At 36.4% G+C, this 14912-nt stretch overlaps 1 protein-coding gene across 1 annotated transcript; it reads left to right on the forward strand.

Moving 5' to 3' along the window:
- Nucleotides 1-356: 356 nt before the first annotated feature.
- Nucleotides 357-1384, forward strand: LOC129926340 (nuclear speckle splicing regulatory protein 1-like). Its single transcript, XM_056029667.1, has 2 exons — nt 357-411; nt 567-1384. Exons 1-2 carry the CDS (start codon nt 357-359, stop codon nt 1382-1384), a joined length of 873 nt encoding a protein of 290 aa, XP_055885642.1.
- Nucleotides 1385-14912: the final 13528 nt, after the last annotated feature.

Consider the following 14912-nt stretch of genomic DNA (forward strand, 5'->3'; position numbering starts at 1 on the left):
AATCTAAAATTTCTTAATCGTGGTGTCCACCCCTTTTGTTGATTCCATCTGGGCGTCTTCTCTCCCCTATATCTGGACTGAGTATCTACAGATTGTTGCAAGCGATTTGATTACGTTTTGTTAGGATACCTCAGTATTTTGGTTTTTGGCGTCAGTTGTCAAGCTATTTACATCATAGGAATCCATGGGCTTTTGCCTCTTTTCTTGGCCTCTTTTTTTTTTTTTTTTTTTTTTTGAAAGGGGGGGGGGGGGTTCTGCCTATTACAACAATGATTTTGTGCCAATTTTCTAGCTTTCATTTCTTAATTTAAAAAAAAAAATCTCAAAAAGAATCAAATTAAGATTACTCAACTATTATGGGTCTGGGTGAAAAGGTCAAAGGTTACAGGCTGGAAACGCTTGCTGTCCGAGGTGAGACATCAACTTTTGAAATATTTTGACTTGACATTTGGGACTGTCTGGTACTGCAGGTGGAACAAATGGTGTGTGTGTGTAAATATGTGTGTAAATGTGTGTGAAGCGGAATTTATTATTATAATTTTTGGGGGAAAGGGGGGGGGGTTTAGAAGTTAAAGAGCGAAAGGATACTGGGCTCGAGGATAAGAAGCGAAAGGATACTGGGCCAGAGGATAGGAAGCGAAAGGATACTGGGCCAGAGGATAGGAAGCGAAAGGATACTGGGCCAGAGGATAGGAAGCGAAAGGATACTGGGCCAGAGGATAGGAAGCGAAAGGATACTGGGCCAGAGGATAGGAAGCGAAAGGATACTGGGCCAGAGGATTTGAAACGAAAGGATACTAGGCCAGAGGATAGGAAGCGAAAGGATACTGGGCCAGAGGATAGGAAGCGAAAGGATACTGGGCCAGAGGATAGGAAGCGAAAGGATACTGGGCCAGAGGATAGGAAGCGAAAGGATACTGGGCCAGAGGATAGGAAGCGAAAGGATACTGGGCCAGAGGATAGGAAGCGAAAGGATACTGGGCCAGAGGATTTGAAACGAAAGGATACTAGGCCAGAGGATAGGAAGCGAAAGGATACTGGGCCAGAGGATTTGAAACGAAAGGATACTAGGCCAGAGGATAGGAAGCGAAAGGATACAGGGACAGAGGATTTGAATCAAAAGGATACTGGGCCAGAGGATAGGAAGCGAAAGGATACTGGGCTGGAGTATAAGAAGCGAAAGGATACTGGGCCAGAGGATAGAAAGCGAAAGGATACTGGGCTAGAGGATAGGAAGGGAAAGGATACTGGGACAGAGGATTTGAAACGAAAGGATACTGGGACAGAGGATAGGAAGCGAAAGGATACTGGGACAGAGAATAGGAAGCGAAAGGATACTGGGCCAGAGGATAGGATGCGAAGGATACTGGGCCAGAGAATTTGAAACGAAAGGATACTGGGCCAGAGGATAGGAAGCGAAAGGATACTGTGCTAGAGGATAGGAAGCGAAAGGATACTGGGCTAGAGGATAGGAAGCGAAAGGATACTGGGACAGGATAGGAAGCGAAAGGATACTGGGACAGGATAGGAAGGGAGAGAATAGGATGCATGATGACGTTACCTACAGAAATAGATGTGTGTATGTTAGAAATGTAGACAACGAGGGAGCTCAAAGGCTTTGGGTTTAATGCTTTTCATCAGATTTTAATAACGTTTTTTTTTTTAGTTTTTGTTATTCCTCTCTTATATCAACTGTGACTCCTTCCGTCTGTTTGTCTGTCTGGGCCAAATGTTGTAGACGTTATTTTTCCCTTTTTCCATTCTCAGATCAAGTTGAAACTTAGCACAATTATTCATTTTCTATGACAACCCACGAATAAAAAAAAAATACTTAATTAATTAATCGTAATTAATTCATTCTTTTAAACTAAAATTATAGTAAATTATAAAACAGTAGGATAATGTCTTTTCAAGACCTTCTTTATAATTTTGAAACTAACAATGAACTAATAAAACCTTCAATTTTTATAACAACTTGAATAGCTCAGTGGCAAATACCCGCGGCCTGCCGGCCTTGGTTTGTGTATTACTAATGTAGTGGATTGGATTTAGATGTATGTTAAACTAAGCTAATGTTCCTTTCAAGTTTTTCTCTTTCGCCACGTAAAATAAAAGTAGTTTTGCGAAAATGGGTCTACTCGTTAAGCCGATACATTCACATCTATTAAAAATGAAAGTAGCGCGAGATGAATGGGATATAAAATACAATTAAAACGGGTTTGCCCGATTTGTTAAATGAATGGGATTATAAAGTAAGTCAGGACTTTTAACTTCGCAGATATAAGGAACGAACTTATGTAAAAATGCTTTTGAAATACAAATTTGAACCTTAATTTTATTAAATAATGAAATCAATAGACTATATTTTGTAATTTTCATGTGTTAAAGTAAAAAAAAAACTATCTGTACAAAGTGCAGTTCTTGAAATTAGATTTAGATCTAGATCCTTTCGATCTTTTCTCATGTCAACATGGTAAACATGGCCTAGATCCATAAAATAGCAATACTTTCATAGAGTTGGGAAATTTTTTTGAGGTTTTTAAGTTTGTTTTATTGCTACTATACATACGTCACGGTTCCACTTAGTACCCTAGAAACATTTATGCCTCCGACTTCGGTAAAAGGCGACCATTAAATACAACCAACGAATAAGACAGAAACAAAGAAATAAAATGATAAGAAATTCGAGAAAAGAGAGATGTATGTTTTAGTGGCATAAACCAAAATTTATTTCACAAGCTGGCTCAAGTTCGTATCCCGATGTAGACAAAGAACTTGAAATTGGGAATTGACTCAAGCAGAGTCAGAGTTGTGTTTGCTGAGCGCCCGAGGGAGCACGGAAACTCCCAAATAGGCCCTACAGGTTCACAATGGTGTATTTGGATCAGACCGCACATGTCCATAGGGGATAGGCCAGTGGCCTACGGTTATCAAGGGTGTCATGTGGCCAGCACAACGACCAACCGCCTTTACTTTTCCCCAACTAATGTCAGGTACCCTTTAGACCTGGGTGGACTCAAAGGCGCCCACAGATCCCGAAATTAAAAACTCCAGTCTTCACCAGGATTCGAACCAAGGACCCCCGGTTCGGAAGCATAGCGCTTTATCGCTCATCCCCCGCGCCTCCTATAGAAAAGTGTTGCCAAAAAAAAATTAATATTGTTTCCTCACAAATAAAACATGAGTATGTGACTTAAAACCAAACTTAATAATGAAAACTATACATTAGAACTGGAATTCGCAATACGTACACACTGAAATGAAATATATTAAAATAACAGATTTTTCTTTTTAACTTGTTCGTAGGAACTTACAAATAAATTTGACATTTTATCTAGTACATCACAAAGACCAGATCTAAAGTTTAATCTCTGACTCAAAATGCTTTCCCGCCATCTGCACAGCTGCGACTCACTACGCACGTTCATAAAACTCATTAGTGGGCGTGGCTCAGATAACACTAAACGGGCGCACTAAATTTTGTCTCTTTTCATTTCCTGTTCGCCTCGTTTTGGGGTAAAAATTGTCCCGGCCAGTAATTAAACCCCTGTCAGAATTTCTTTAGATAAAAAGAGAAGAAGAAAAAAATATTACTTTATCCTAAAAATGTAAGCAATTATTCAGAAGGGAAAAAAAAAATTTCCGCTTCTATTCTTTGAAAGATATTTTTTTTCTTGAAATGCAAATCATTTCACACCATTTCCGGCATCTGTTTCGTGACCGGACATGTTAAAAAAAAAAGTGGTATAAAGAGAACAAATACTGTACATATGGTATGCTAAGACTTGACCAAGCCCACAATTCAAAAACACACAGCATTGTGCACTGCCCAGCAGCGTACGATTTCAGGGGGGCTATCAAATTTTCACTGCTTTTGTTGTCCAGTGAACTATGCACTCGGGACTTGGACTTTTTTTTTTTTTCGTCCTCTCTCCACCCCTCCTCCCCCCACCATTCACTCTTTTTACTCCTCCTCCCCCATTTCGTTTTGAACATTGACAGCGCTGCACTTTTAATGTCCAGTTTTCTTCATTAGCCTTCATAACTCGCAAAGGCCAGATACAGGCCTGGGGTCTCTTATCGACCGAGAGATTAAATTAAATGGCATACATAGATCAAAATTTGGCAATTATATTCGGGGACTAGCGGCGGTCTAAGCTTGGGGCCAGTGTCTCTCTTGATTGGTTATACTATTGATTGGAGGAATTTTTTTTTCTTTTCAAGTTTAAGGACTTTGTATTATCTCTTTGTCTAGTGTATTTATATAACATGTTTTATTGTAGGCTATGGTATTATTGACATCTGCAGGGTTAATATCAGATAGATGGAAGTTTTGCTAGTGGATTAAAAGTAATTCAGTTCTTTCAATAAATAAAGAGATCAAGGATAATTAAATAAATAAGTTCTGAGCAATTTCTGTAAATTTTAACAGATGCTATGGAAATTTGAGAAATTTTATTAAAAGATTCCAAGGATATTTTAAGATATTTAAATAGGTCTAGGTGACAACTAAATATCGCACATGTTTGAGATTAATTTTCTCAAGGTTAATGAAGATTCTTTTTTCTTATTCATTATTGCTATTAATTAAACTAAATAGAAGTAACAATATATTTTTTTTACAGATGAATTTTTCGCACCGCGAATGATATTTTATAAATTGCTGAAAACTATTTTGTAACTCTCTTAATGCCTGTCTTCCGTTAGAGTTTGATGAAAGTCTAGTGTATACAATGAATAATCTCCACCTGTCTTGAAGCACCAGGGATCAAAACTCGATTATGTAGCAGCTCTTCTTTGCATACACATATAAAGGAGTCATTTTGGTATAGGTTATACCATTATAAGTAGCGACACGTTTATTGGTGTCTATTGAACTGTCTTATCATCCTTTGCAGTTTTAGAAATTGCCAGAGGTGTAGCTAGGGTGGGGAAGGGAGGGGGAATTTGAAAATCCCACCAAGGCCCCAACTTAAAGGCGGCCCCCCAATTAAGTGTTTTTTTTTACATTAAATATTACTCAAAATGCAAGTCATGTCCCCAGGGCCCCCAAATGATGGGAAATTCCTGGCTACACCACTGGAAATTGCTTTTATCTAGCGCATCTTTCATGCTTCTATCTTGCTCATTGCGCTATGATCCAATTTCTTTTGTGAACCAGTAAGGGAGAAGGTATCTGAGAGAAGATTTCCGTGCTGCCGTTTGGCGCTGAGCAAACACAACTCTGCTCGAGTCGGGGTTTGAACTCGAGCCCCCTATAAACTGGGCCATGCGGGTTTGGCCTCTCAGCAATACTTCACACAATTTAAGACTTTACTCATATAGTTTTCAAGCTCTGGGTGTGGAAGTTGCAGATGTGGACAGATGGACGTTTTAACAAATATTTTATTCAAGTCAATTTTCTTCATATTGATTACAGACGGTACTTCAAAAGAGAAGATAATTATGTCGTACGAATTTCATGAGTCAATCTAGTTGTGCTTGTTAGTGACATAAACTCTTCTAAGTCGTGGGTTTTCCTATTCATGTAACCCATTGGTTCTCTAATAGCAATATGGAAGAAGGAGCACTTGTAGAAATTTGTCCTAGCATATGGAATAAGAAATGTGTCAAATCACTAAAATGAAAATAAAAACTGTTTGCAGTTATTTATTACTGTTATTGTATTGTGCACGGATTTTTCTTCAAAAGAAATAAAGAAATTGAAAAAAAAACAACTAAATTCCTTTTTTTTCCCCCCACCCTGGACTTTGTGTTAACCTTGCTCCTCCCACCCACACCCACGCTAGGCATCTCCCCCCCCACACACACACTGTCCCACCCCTACCCACCTACTTCTTCTAACCAACTTAAAATGAGTAAACAGAAAACATAGACGGAATACAATAAAAATTTAAAATCAAAAGAGGAGAAAGGGCGCCGGGGAGCACAACGCCCTGCAGCGGGGCATATGCATGCATGGCTCCATGGTGTCATTGTTCAAACATCAGTTTGTCAGCCTGGCCAGATTTTTTGTTGTTCACATTTTTTTTTTCTGTTCCTTATTTTTTTACTTTACACAAAGATTTCAAAACGAGTGACCAGTGCTCACTGAAGCCGTATATAATAATTGGACTTAAAAAAAAAAGCATGAATTAAAAAAAAAAAAAAAAAAAGAAAATTGACCCCTGAGGCTATTCCCTCTCTTTCTTCTCGCCCCTGATTTTATACAAACACTTGCATTTATGATTTTGGTTTTGGTGCAAGATGAATAGCATGAGGCTACAGGAGTTGTTAGTGCGGGGGAGGGGGCGTGGGGCAGAGGACGAGGTCCATTGAAGGTAACCGACATGGACACCCTACACGTGCAGTTCTGCCACGCCTTAAAACACCCTCCACTCCGCCGGAATATTTTACTTTTTTTAAAAAACTACTTTTGTAGTTTTAGTATATCGTGTCCAGAAGTGTTTTTTTTTTTTTTTTTTGTCATTTTGTGTCGGTCACATGATTAGTCACGTGGGACACAATACAAGGGTCACGTGGTGTGGAGAGGGAGGGTAAGAGGAAATGTTTGAGATCGCCAACGGACACATCCAGACACAAGTGACAAACAGTTGTTTCTTTGTTTCTAGATTGAAACTTTGTGAAAATAAGAGAAACTTAAGGTTTTATACCAACCACGAGTTTACTTTACGACACTAAACAACTTAGCATGATTGATTTAAGGACAGCTAACCAATAAATATAAGTTGACTAATTCTCCATTCACTAACAACCAATTCAGTTCAGTTTAAAACTAGTAAAATTTAAATCCAAATATTAAATAAAAAAAACAAAGCTTGTTTTGAATGTGCATCAATTATTTTAAATCATTCGTGCAATTATTTTTTAATACATTTAGATTTTAGACTAACAATAATACTTTGGTACGATTGGAAGTATTTTTATTATTAATTTTTTGTTTAACGCTATTTTCATACTTTTAGCATACTCAGTGCGCTATGGCCCAATCACTTTTTATGGACCACACATTTTTTTTTGGAGGGTGTGTGGGGAGGGGGGTTCTGGAAGAAGGTTTCCGTGCTGCCTTTTCATAAGCAATTGAATATTAAATAAAAAAGGGTCTGAAACTCAATTCGATCTCAAGGTCAAGATTTACGAGTCTTCATGATGGAAAGCCAATACGCTATTTACTAAGCTATACAAGTTTTAGGGTTATCGTTTGTTATTTTCTCAAATATAACAAAATAAAACAAGATAATCATCCAAAAAGTGCAAAAATGATGATCTTTTAAAGTTTAAACTTTTCTAAACTCTCATAACAAAGATCATCACATTATGTTCCCGGCCACAAATTTTCCATGGTCTCTGGTGTACGTTACAGCACTGATATAGAATCAGTATTTAGAACTGGGAGCATTTGTTTGTTATCTTTTTTTTTTAAATTTCTATTTATAGATTTTTTGTGTTAGTTAGCGGATGTTAGTAAATCCTTTTGTCAGATAGTTTTTTCTCTATTTCAAAAAAAAAAAAAGTCCCCATCAACAGATCACAAAAAGAAAATAGAATAAGCACTGTTTTCTATTGGTCATAGGCGCATGAATACGAATAGGAGTGGCGGGAGTGTTTAGGCCGATAAAGAGCAGAAAAAAAAAGATTGTTTTGATTAAATGAGAACCTCTAGGTTCTGTAAATATTATAAGGAGTCCTGGGCTTCAACTATGAGGGAACCGTCGTATCGTGTAATCAGATCCAGCCGCCACGAGTATCGCCATCTACCTCCGCCTTGCCAACCCCCTCCAGTCCATGTTCGCCCTCAACTCTAATCTCTGGCCGTTCTTCTAAATAATTCCAAACTTTTAAACACACACACACACACAAGTAAAGAGCAAAGGACAAACACTTGGAAGCGATAAAAAGTTCCGCAGTTTCTCTGGTTTCATAATTCCTTCAACTATTTTTTTTTAAAGCCTTATCGCTTAATTTCATTTTCTATTGTTTGTTTCGTTACAAATTGTGTGTTGATTTCCAGGTCAACATTTTAACATTTCTCACACCATTTTTTACGATTCCTCCTATTAGCTTGCAAACTCGTCATGGGTACAGGAATCAAATAGACCCTGGGTAGACACTGGACAGATACTTGGTGGAGACTGGGTAGACACTGGACAGATACTTGGTGGGGACTGGGTAGACACTGGACAGATACTTGGTGGAGACTGGGTAGACACTGGACAGATACTTGGTGGGGACTGGGTAGACACTGGACAGATACTTAGTGGAGACTTGGTAGACACTGGTCAGACACTAGGTAGACACTGAGTAGACACTGGTCAGACACTAGGTAGACACTGAGTAGACACTGGTCAGACACTGGTCAGACACTGGTCAGACACTAGGTAGACACTGAGTAGACACTGGTCAGACACTAGGTAGACACTGAGTAGACACTGGTCAGACACTAGGTAGACACTGGACAGACACTAGGTAGACACTGGTCAGACACTAGGTAGACACTGAGTAGACACTGGTCAGACACTGGTCAGACACTAGGTAGACACTGAGTAGACACTGGTCAGACACTAGGTAGACACTGAGTAGACACTGGTAAGACACTGGTCAGACACTGAGTAGACACTGAGTAGACACTAGGTAGACACTGGGTAGACACTGGGTAGACACTGGACAGACACTGGTCAGACACTGAGTAGACACTGGTCAGACACTGGTCAGACACTAAGTAGACACTGAGTAGACACTGGTCAGACACTAGGTAGACACTGAGTAGACACTGGTCAGACACTGGTCAGACACTAGGTAGACACTGAGTAGACACTGGTCAGACACTAGGTAGACACTGAGTAGACACTGGTCAGACACTGGTCAGACACTAGGTAGACACTGAGTAGACACTGGTCAGACACTAGGTAGACACTGGGTAGACACTGGACAGACACTAAGTAGACACTGGACAGACACTAGGTAGACACTGAGTAGACACTGGTCAGACACTAGGTAGACACTGGGTAGACACTGGACAGACACTAAGTAGACACTGGACAGACACTAGGTAGACACTGGGTGTTTGTACCTAACAAAAGCATTAATCAATTACTTTATTAACCAATTGTTCAATTAATTGCTGGTAACGATTTTTTTTGTTTGATATCGAAAAAGGGAAATAAGTTCTACATTATTGAGAGGAGATATAATTGCACATTTTGGAGAGTTTCCAATTAGATATGCTTGTTATATACTTGTTACAGAAATTAATTTATAAACTGTAAAGAATGTAAATCAAGGGGGGGGGGGGAGAGATGGTTATGTTAGAATAATTACAATGACTTTACGATATGACAATCGGGCCAGGCGTCGTCTGTTGGTCATTTAATTAGGATGAGTTCCAGAAACCGTTTGGCTATTTATCAAAGGGGATTGAGTTCGAAACCCTACTCGAATTGTGTTTGCTGAACGCCTAAAAGCAGCACAGAAACCATCTCTTAGATAATCCCTCCAGCAGATCCACAACAAAAGAGATTCGACAGAACACACCGATCACGCTATAACATTAGAGATACCCCATACAAAGGTATTTTTAAAAATATTAACAGACAAACAGTACATTCGCAAGTGTAAATTCTCATTGCATTGGTAAGATATTTTAACAAAGGAATTAAAAATTGTTTATTATCTCATTAGATCTCACTTCCAACAAATAAATTGCAGCATCCTTTCTTTAAGAGTTAATTATTTTCAATAAAACATTAGGAAAATCATAGCGCTTCGTAGGGAAATCGGTTATAGAACCCCTTGCAGTGGTGCTTCTAAATGGCGGCTTGTTGGGTATATTCGATTAACTTATAATTAAGACTCCAAGACAAGGGTAAAGTCCTAACTCCTTGGAACTTTCTCTAAAACATATGTTCCTAGATCTCTATATCCAGATCAAAAAGTATATACTTAAAAGAACATTCAAATTGCTGAAACCAAATTGAGTTAAAAAGCGAAATTAAAATTTATTTTTTCAAAGGGCTGTGTTCTTAAAAGTTTACTCTTTGCTATTTAAAGCATTAGAAGGCATGACGTCAGCAACAGTTCAAATGCAGGGTAAGTAGTTTCCTGTCCAGATTTTTGTTTTGAAACCAAGAGTTGTGCCCCTCGCTGACTGGCTCCGTTTCTTTCCCCTTGTTTTGGTCTTCCCGTGACCTTTAGCAACCATTGAAGAACATGTTCTTATCAGGGTTTGTTTAGACTTTTCGGCCTTTTTATCAGTGCCGGTTTTAACAATTTAAAAAAAAATTAAAAAAGAAAAGGAAAAAAAGTGTGCGACTAGAGAAAGAGAGATGGAGAGATAGAAAGAGAGATGGAGAGATAGAAAGAGGGAAGTGGGGAGAGAGGGGAGTCAGATATTTTGCAGATAACTAACAATGAGATTTTTTAAAGTCATTTCATTTCAAGATTGATCTCTTTACTTTTACATTCTATTCAATTAATGTTTTAAAAAATGTATGATAAAAGGTTTAGGCCTAACATATGTGACATTTAAAATGGCAGCAATTGTAAACAATATGCTTCACATATGAATATGTTTTCTTCATACTTAAGTTAATCACAGTAATCTTTGGATCACAGTAATCTTTGGATCACAGAAATCTCTGGATCAATATTATCCGCGGAACACAATAACCTTTGGATCACAGTAATCAAACAATATCTGAAATTAGACCAAACAGTACTTAAGTCAATAACATAGCTTCCTATTGCAACAAACAGTACTTAAGTCAATAACATGGCCTCATCTTACACCAAACAGTACTTAAGTCAAGAGCATGGCCTCTTCTTACACCAAACAGTACTAAAGTCAATAGCATGGCCTCATCTCACACCAAACAGTACTTAAATCAATAGCATGGCCTCTTCTTACACCAAACAGTACTAAAGTCAATAACATGGCCTCATCTTACACCAAACAGTACTTAAGTCACAAGTTACATGGCTAATTTCGTCTATATACAAATCACATACTGGTAATTCTCGCAAATCAAATCATTGAGAAGTCATTCACTACAGAGGTCAATTGAGTCATCCAGAGAAACAGTCATAATAAACATTCTAATAAAAATAAGTATGAAAATACTGACAGACAGATTTTAAAGTATTTACATTGAATATTAAATGTCAAGGAAGCTAAATTAAAGAATATTATTTTCAAACTAATACAGTGAATTTACTTAAAAACTAGGACCTATCACCGCTCCATAAAGGTTTGTTTTTCAAACATTTTTAGTTGCGCCACTGTCATAGCAAAAATTCAATCAATTCTTCTATATTACTATTTTTTTGAACTATAAACAAGATTTAATCATGTAGTCCTATCCAGATTTTAAAAAAATCTAACTATACACGGAGGCTTAAGAAAAATAGAAAGAAAAGGAAAGGTTGGGAGATGTTTGGAATAAAAAAGACTAAATAATTAATGTAAAGTACAACATAATGGATAAACAGACTAAATAATTAATGTAAAGTACAACATAATGGATGAAAAGACTAAATAGTCAATGTAAAGTACAACATAATGGATGAACACTTGCCAACTAAATCGTAAAAGCGGAAAAGCTTAGAAGCTAACAAGTGAAAAATAATTATTATATACATTTTAAAATACACCACTAGCAATAGTTCAATATTTTGTACACCGGATGAATAAAAAACAAGATTACAAAGAGAGTTTGTGTTACACAAACTCAGAGGCGGCCCCCGTCGAAGTCGGATCCCTGTCGGATCTGCATATTCGCAAATAATATTCAAGAGGTGATTTAATTTTGATGTAAAATGTTTTACACGTTTCGGGTGTTCCTTCAGAGTTGAAGATAATTACTTCCTAGTCCAAACCTCCAGCAGGACGACGGGGGATGGGAGCGGGCAGGGTTTGAACCCTGGGCCATCCATAAATCTGAACGACAGTCCAGCGCGCAAACCGCACGACCAGGCAGCCATCCGATGGTCAAAAGTAATAATGTTTCAAAGATTCATTTGCCGTAAATTTAAATTTAAATTTAATAAAAAAAATAGTAGATTAGTTTTAGTATATTAAAACATTACAATATTGATCAAAATGTTTGGAAATGAAAATCTACACTTTTTTTTTACACTTTAGGTTTAGAAATTGAAATTCTACATCTTAATCTAGTCTATTTTAGTCTAAACTAGATCTAGAAATTCTAGATCTAGACTCTAAAATAATTTTAATTAGAATATAAATCCAGATCTAGATATACTGTAATAAAAATCTAGATCTAGTTTAAAAAATCTAGATTAGATCTAAATCAAGATATCATTCCTTTTTAAACGCGAGTCACATAACGAGGCTTAATAAACATTACTATACCGAGTTCTTTTTTCATTTCATTTGAAGAATTAATTCCATATAACGTCAGAGGGAAAAAAAAACACTACGTCACACGGCCTAGCTAGACTAAAAATCGCCTTCATCTATAAGAGCCATTTATCGAGTGTTCATAGACTTTGGTGCACCGAGTGCGTTCTTTAAGCATTTCATTTAAAGAATTCATTCCATATGACGTCAAAGGAAAAAAAACACTACGTCACACGGCCTAGCTAGAATAAAAATCGCCTTCATCATTACGAGCCTTTTATCGAGTGTTCATAGACATTGGTGCACCGAGTGCGTTCTTTTAGCATTTCATTTAAAGAATTCATTCCATATGACGTCAAAGGAAAAAAAAACACTACGTCACAAGGCCTAGCTAGACTAAAAATCACCTTTATCAACACGAGCCATTTCTCGAGTGTTCATAGACATTGGTGCACCGAGTGCGTTCTTTAAACATTACATTTAAAGAGTCCATTCATATGACGTCAAAGAAAAAAAATTCCATTACCTCACAATAGGCTAGTACCGGTACCATAAAAAAAAATGTCTTTATTTACACGAGATATTTAACGAGGGTTCATAGACATTGGTGCACTGAGTTCTAATAGATATTATTTAAAAAGGATCAAAGCCACATTGTTTTTGCGTTTTGTCTGTCAGTCGGTCTGTCCGTTATCTTGATATAAAAAAAACAACTAAAAGTTATTAAAAATTGATTAACCTTTATTTTACGTTTCAAAATATCGCAATAATTTTTAGGTATGTACACAATTGAAAAGTTTATATAATAGATTGTTCCGGATGTTTGTATAAATAGTAAAAGAAAAAGAGAATTTCAGATAAATGTAATACCGTTAATTAAATTTTTGGATGGTCTCGTATAAAAATTAGATGTACTACAGCCACGTGGAGAGATTTTCATACCTTACTTTGGTGTTTGGATTCTGTTTTCCTTAAAATCGGAACATAATATTAACGATAATTAGATTTTTTAATGTTTTAGGTAGAAAGTTAAATGTACTGTAAGAGAGTAGTGAGTTAAAATATTTTTCATAAAAATCCGTAAAAACATTATTTCGTAAATGAGAAGATTATTTGTTTATTAATTAGAAGAGGGAGTTCAAACAATTATTTGGCGTTAGTAGATTTTTAAATAAATTCGGAAATTTCTGGCGACGATTTGTAAGAAACAAAATCCAGAACTTTCTTTATCGATTACAAAACTTCTATGTTATGTTTTACAAGAAAATTAAATGTCTAAAAAGTAATTTTCAGTAATCAATTCTAGTAAATTACTTTTTTTAAAAGCCTTATGCGATTTCAAACAATCATTAGGCATAATTCATGTTTTATAAAACAATATCCGGAACATTTTTACACTTAATGAAATATAAGTCAGTATAGAGATTATGATTTAGCATTAATATGCTATTTACATAAAAAACGGAACAACATATTATTGATAATGTGTTTTTGCAACGTTTAAGCATGGAAATTGAATGTAATATAAGTTAGAAGAGCAAACAAACATTTGTTGGCGTTGATTAGTTTTGCACAAAAAAATCCGGAACAATCAATTTTAGATACTTAAAACTATTGAGATGTTATGGGAGGAACATTAAAGGGTAAATCAGATTTTCAATAGCTTTTAGAGTTCTAGTTTTTTAAATCTAATCGTGACGGACAGACCGACCAACAGACAAAACGCACAAAAATAAGCTTCTTTTATTCGGATGGGGGCACTAAACAAAAAATAAATAAAATCTGATTTTTTAAAAAAGTTTAAGGAATTGGTTTAGCACCTGATCATGTTGCGACGTTACGCTACTGCACGAAAATCGCTGCATAAAAAGTCCATTTAAAAAAATGTGTGTGATATTTACATACAATGTGCATTATTAGCCTTTATAAACAAACAGAAATGTTTTCTTTTAATTTTAGCAGCTAGTTGACCAGAAAAAACGTCTTTAACTATTATTTGTATTTGTTGTAAACATTTCCTGTACATTTCAAAAATATATTTGACTTAGTGATACTGAAAATACACAAAAATTGTCCATCTTTGTTAGCATATTGTAACATTGCCTCCCTTACATTTACGTAATTGTTTTAGAATTGGTGTATTTTTATGAAAAAATCGCTTGCATAATTAATTTTATAAATTAAACGGTTTGCTTTTAGAAAACCAAAAGTAGCCGTTGCACCTAAACTTTTCAAGCCGGATTTAATGATGAAATAATATTTTTCATATCTCTTCTAGTTTTCGAGATCTGAGTGTGACAGACGGACAGACTGACAGACGGACAGACGGACATTTTGCACAAACCTAATAGCGGCTTTTTCCCCTTACGGGGGCCGCTAAAAAAGGCTGGATTTGTATTTTTTTTTATTGAATAGCCTCCACGTTTGAAACTCTCCCATAAAAGCAGTATAACCTTCCTGTGGTGCTATTGCGAGTTAAATTAAAATTTGACATATACGGGCAAGGAGAACAACTTTTGTATAGATTTATAGTTTTTGTATATTTCCATATGATTCT

The sequence above is a fragment of the Biomphalaria glabrata genome, chromosome 5 (assembly GCF_947242115.1).
Source record: "Biomphalaria glabrata chromosome 5, xgBioGlab47.1, whole genome shotgun sequence".
Classification (NCBI taxonomy): domain Eukaryota; kingdom Metazoa; phylum Mollusca; class Gastropoda; family Planorbidae; genus Biomphalaria; species Biomphalaria glabrata.

Bases quoted from the DNA above. Each gene is read 5' to 3' on its own strand.
- LOC129926340 (XM_056029667.1), top strand. From the start codon at position 357: ATGGGTCTGGGTGAAAAGGTCAAAGGTTACAGGCTGGAAACGCTTGCT. The intron at 412-566 runs GTGAGACATCAA...GGGGGGGTTTAG, and splicing joins GGAAACGCTTGCTGTCCGAG to AAGTTAAAGAGCGAAAGGAT.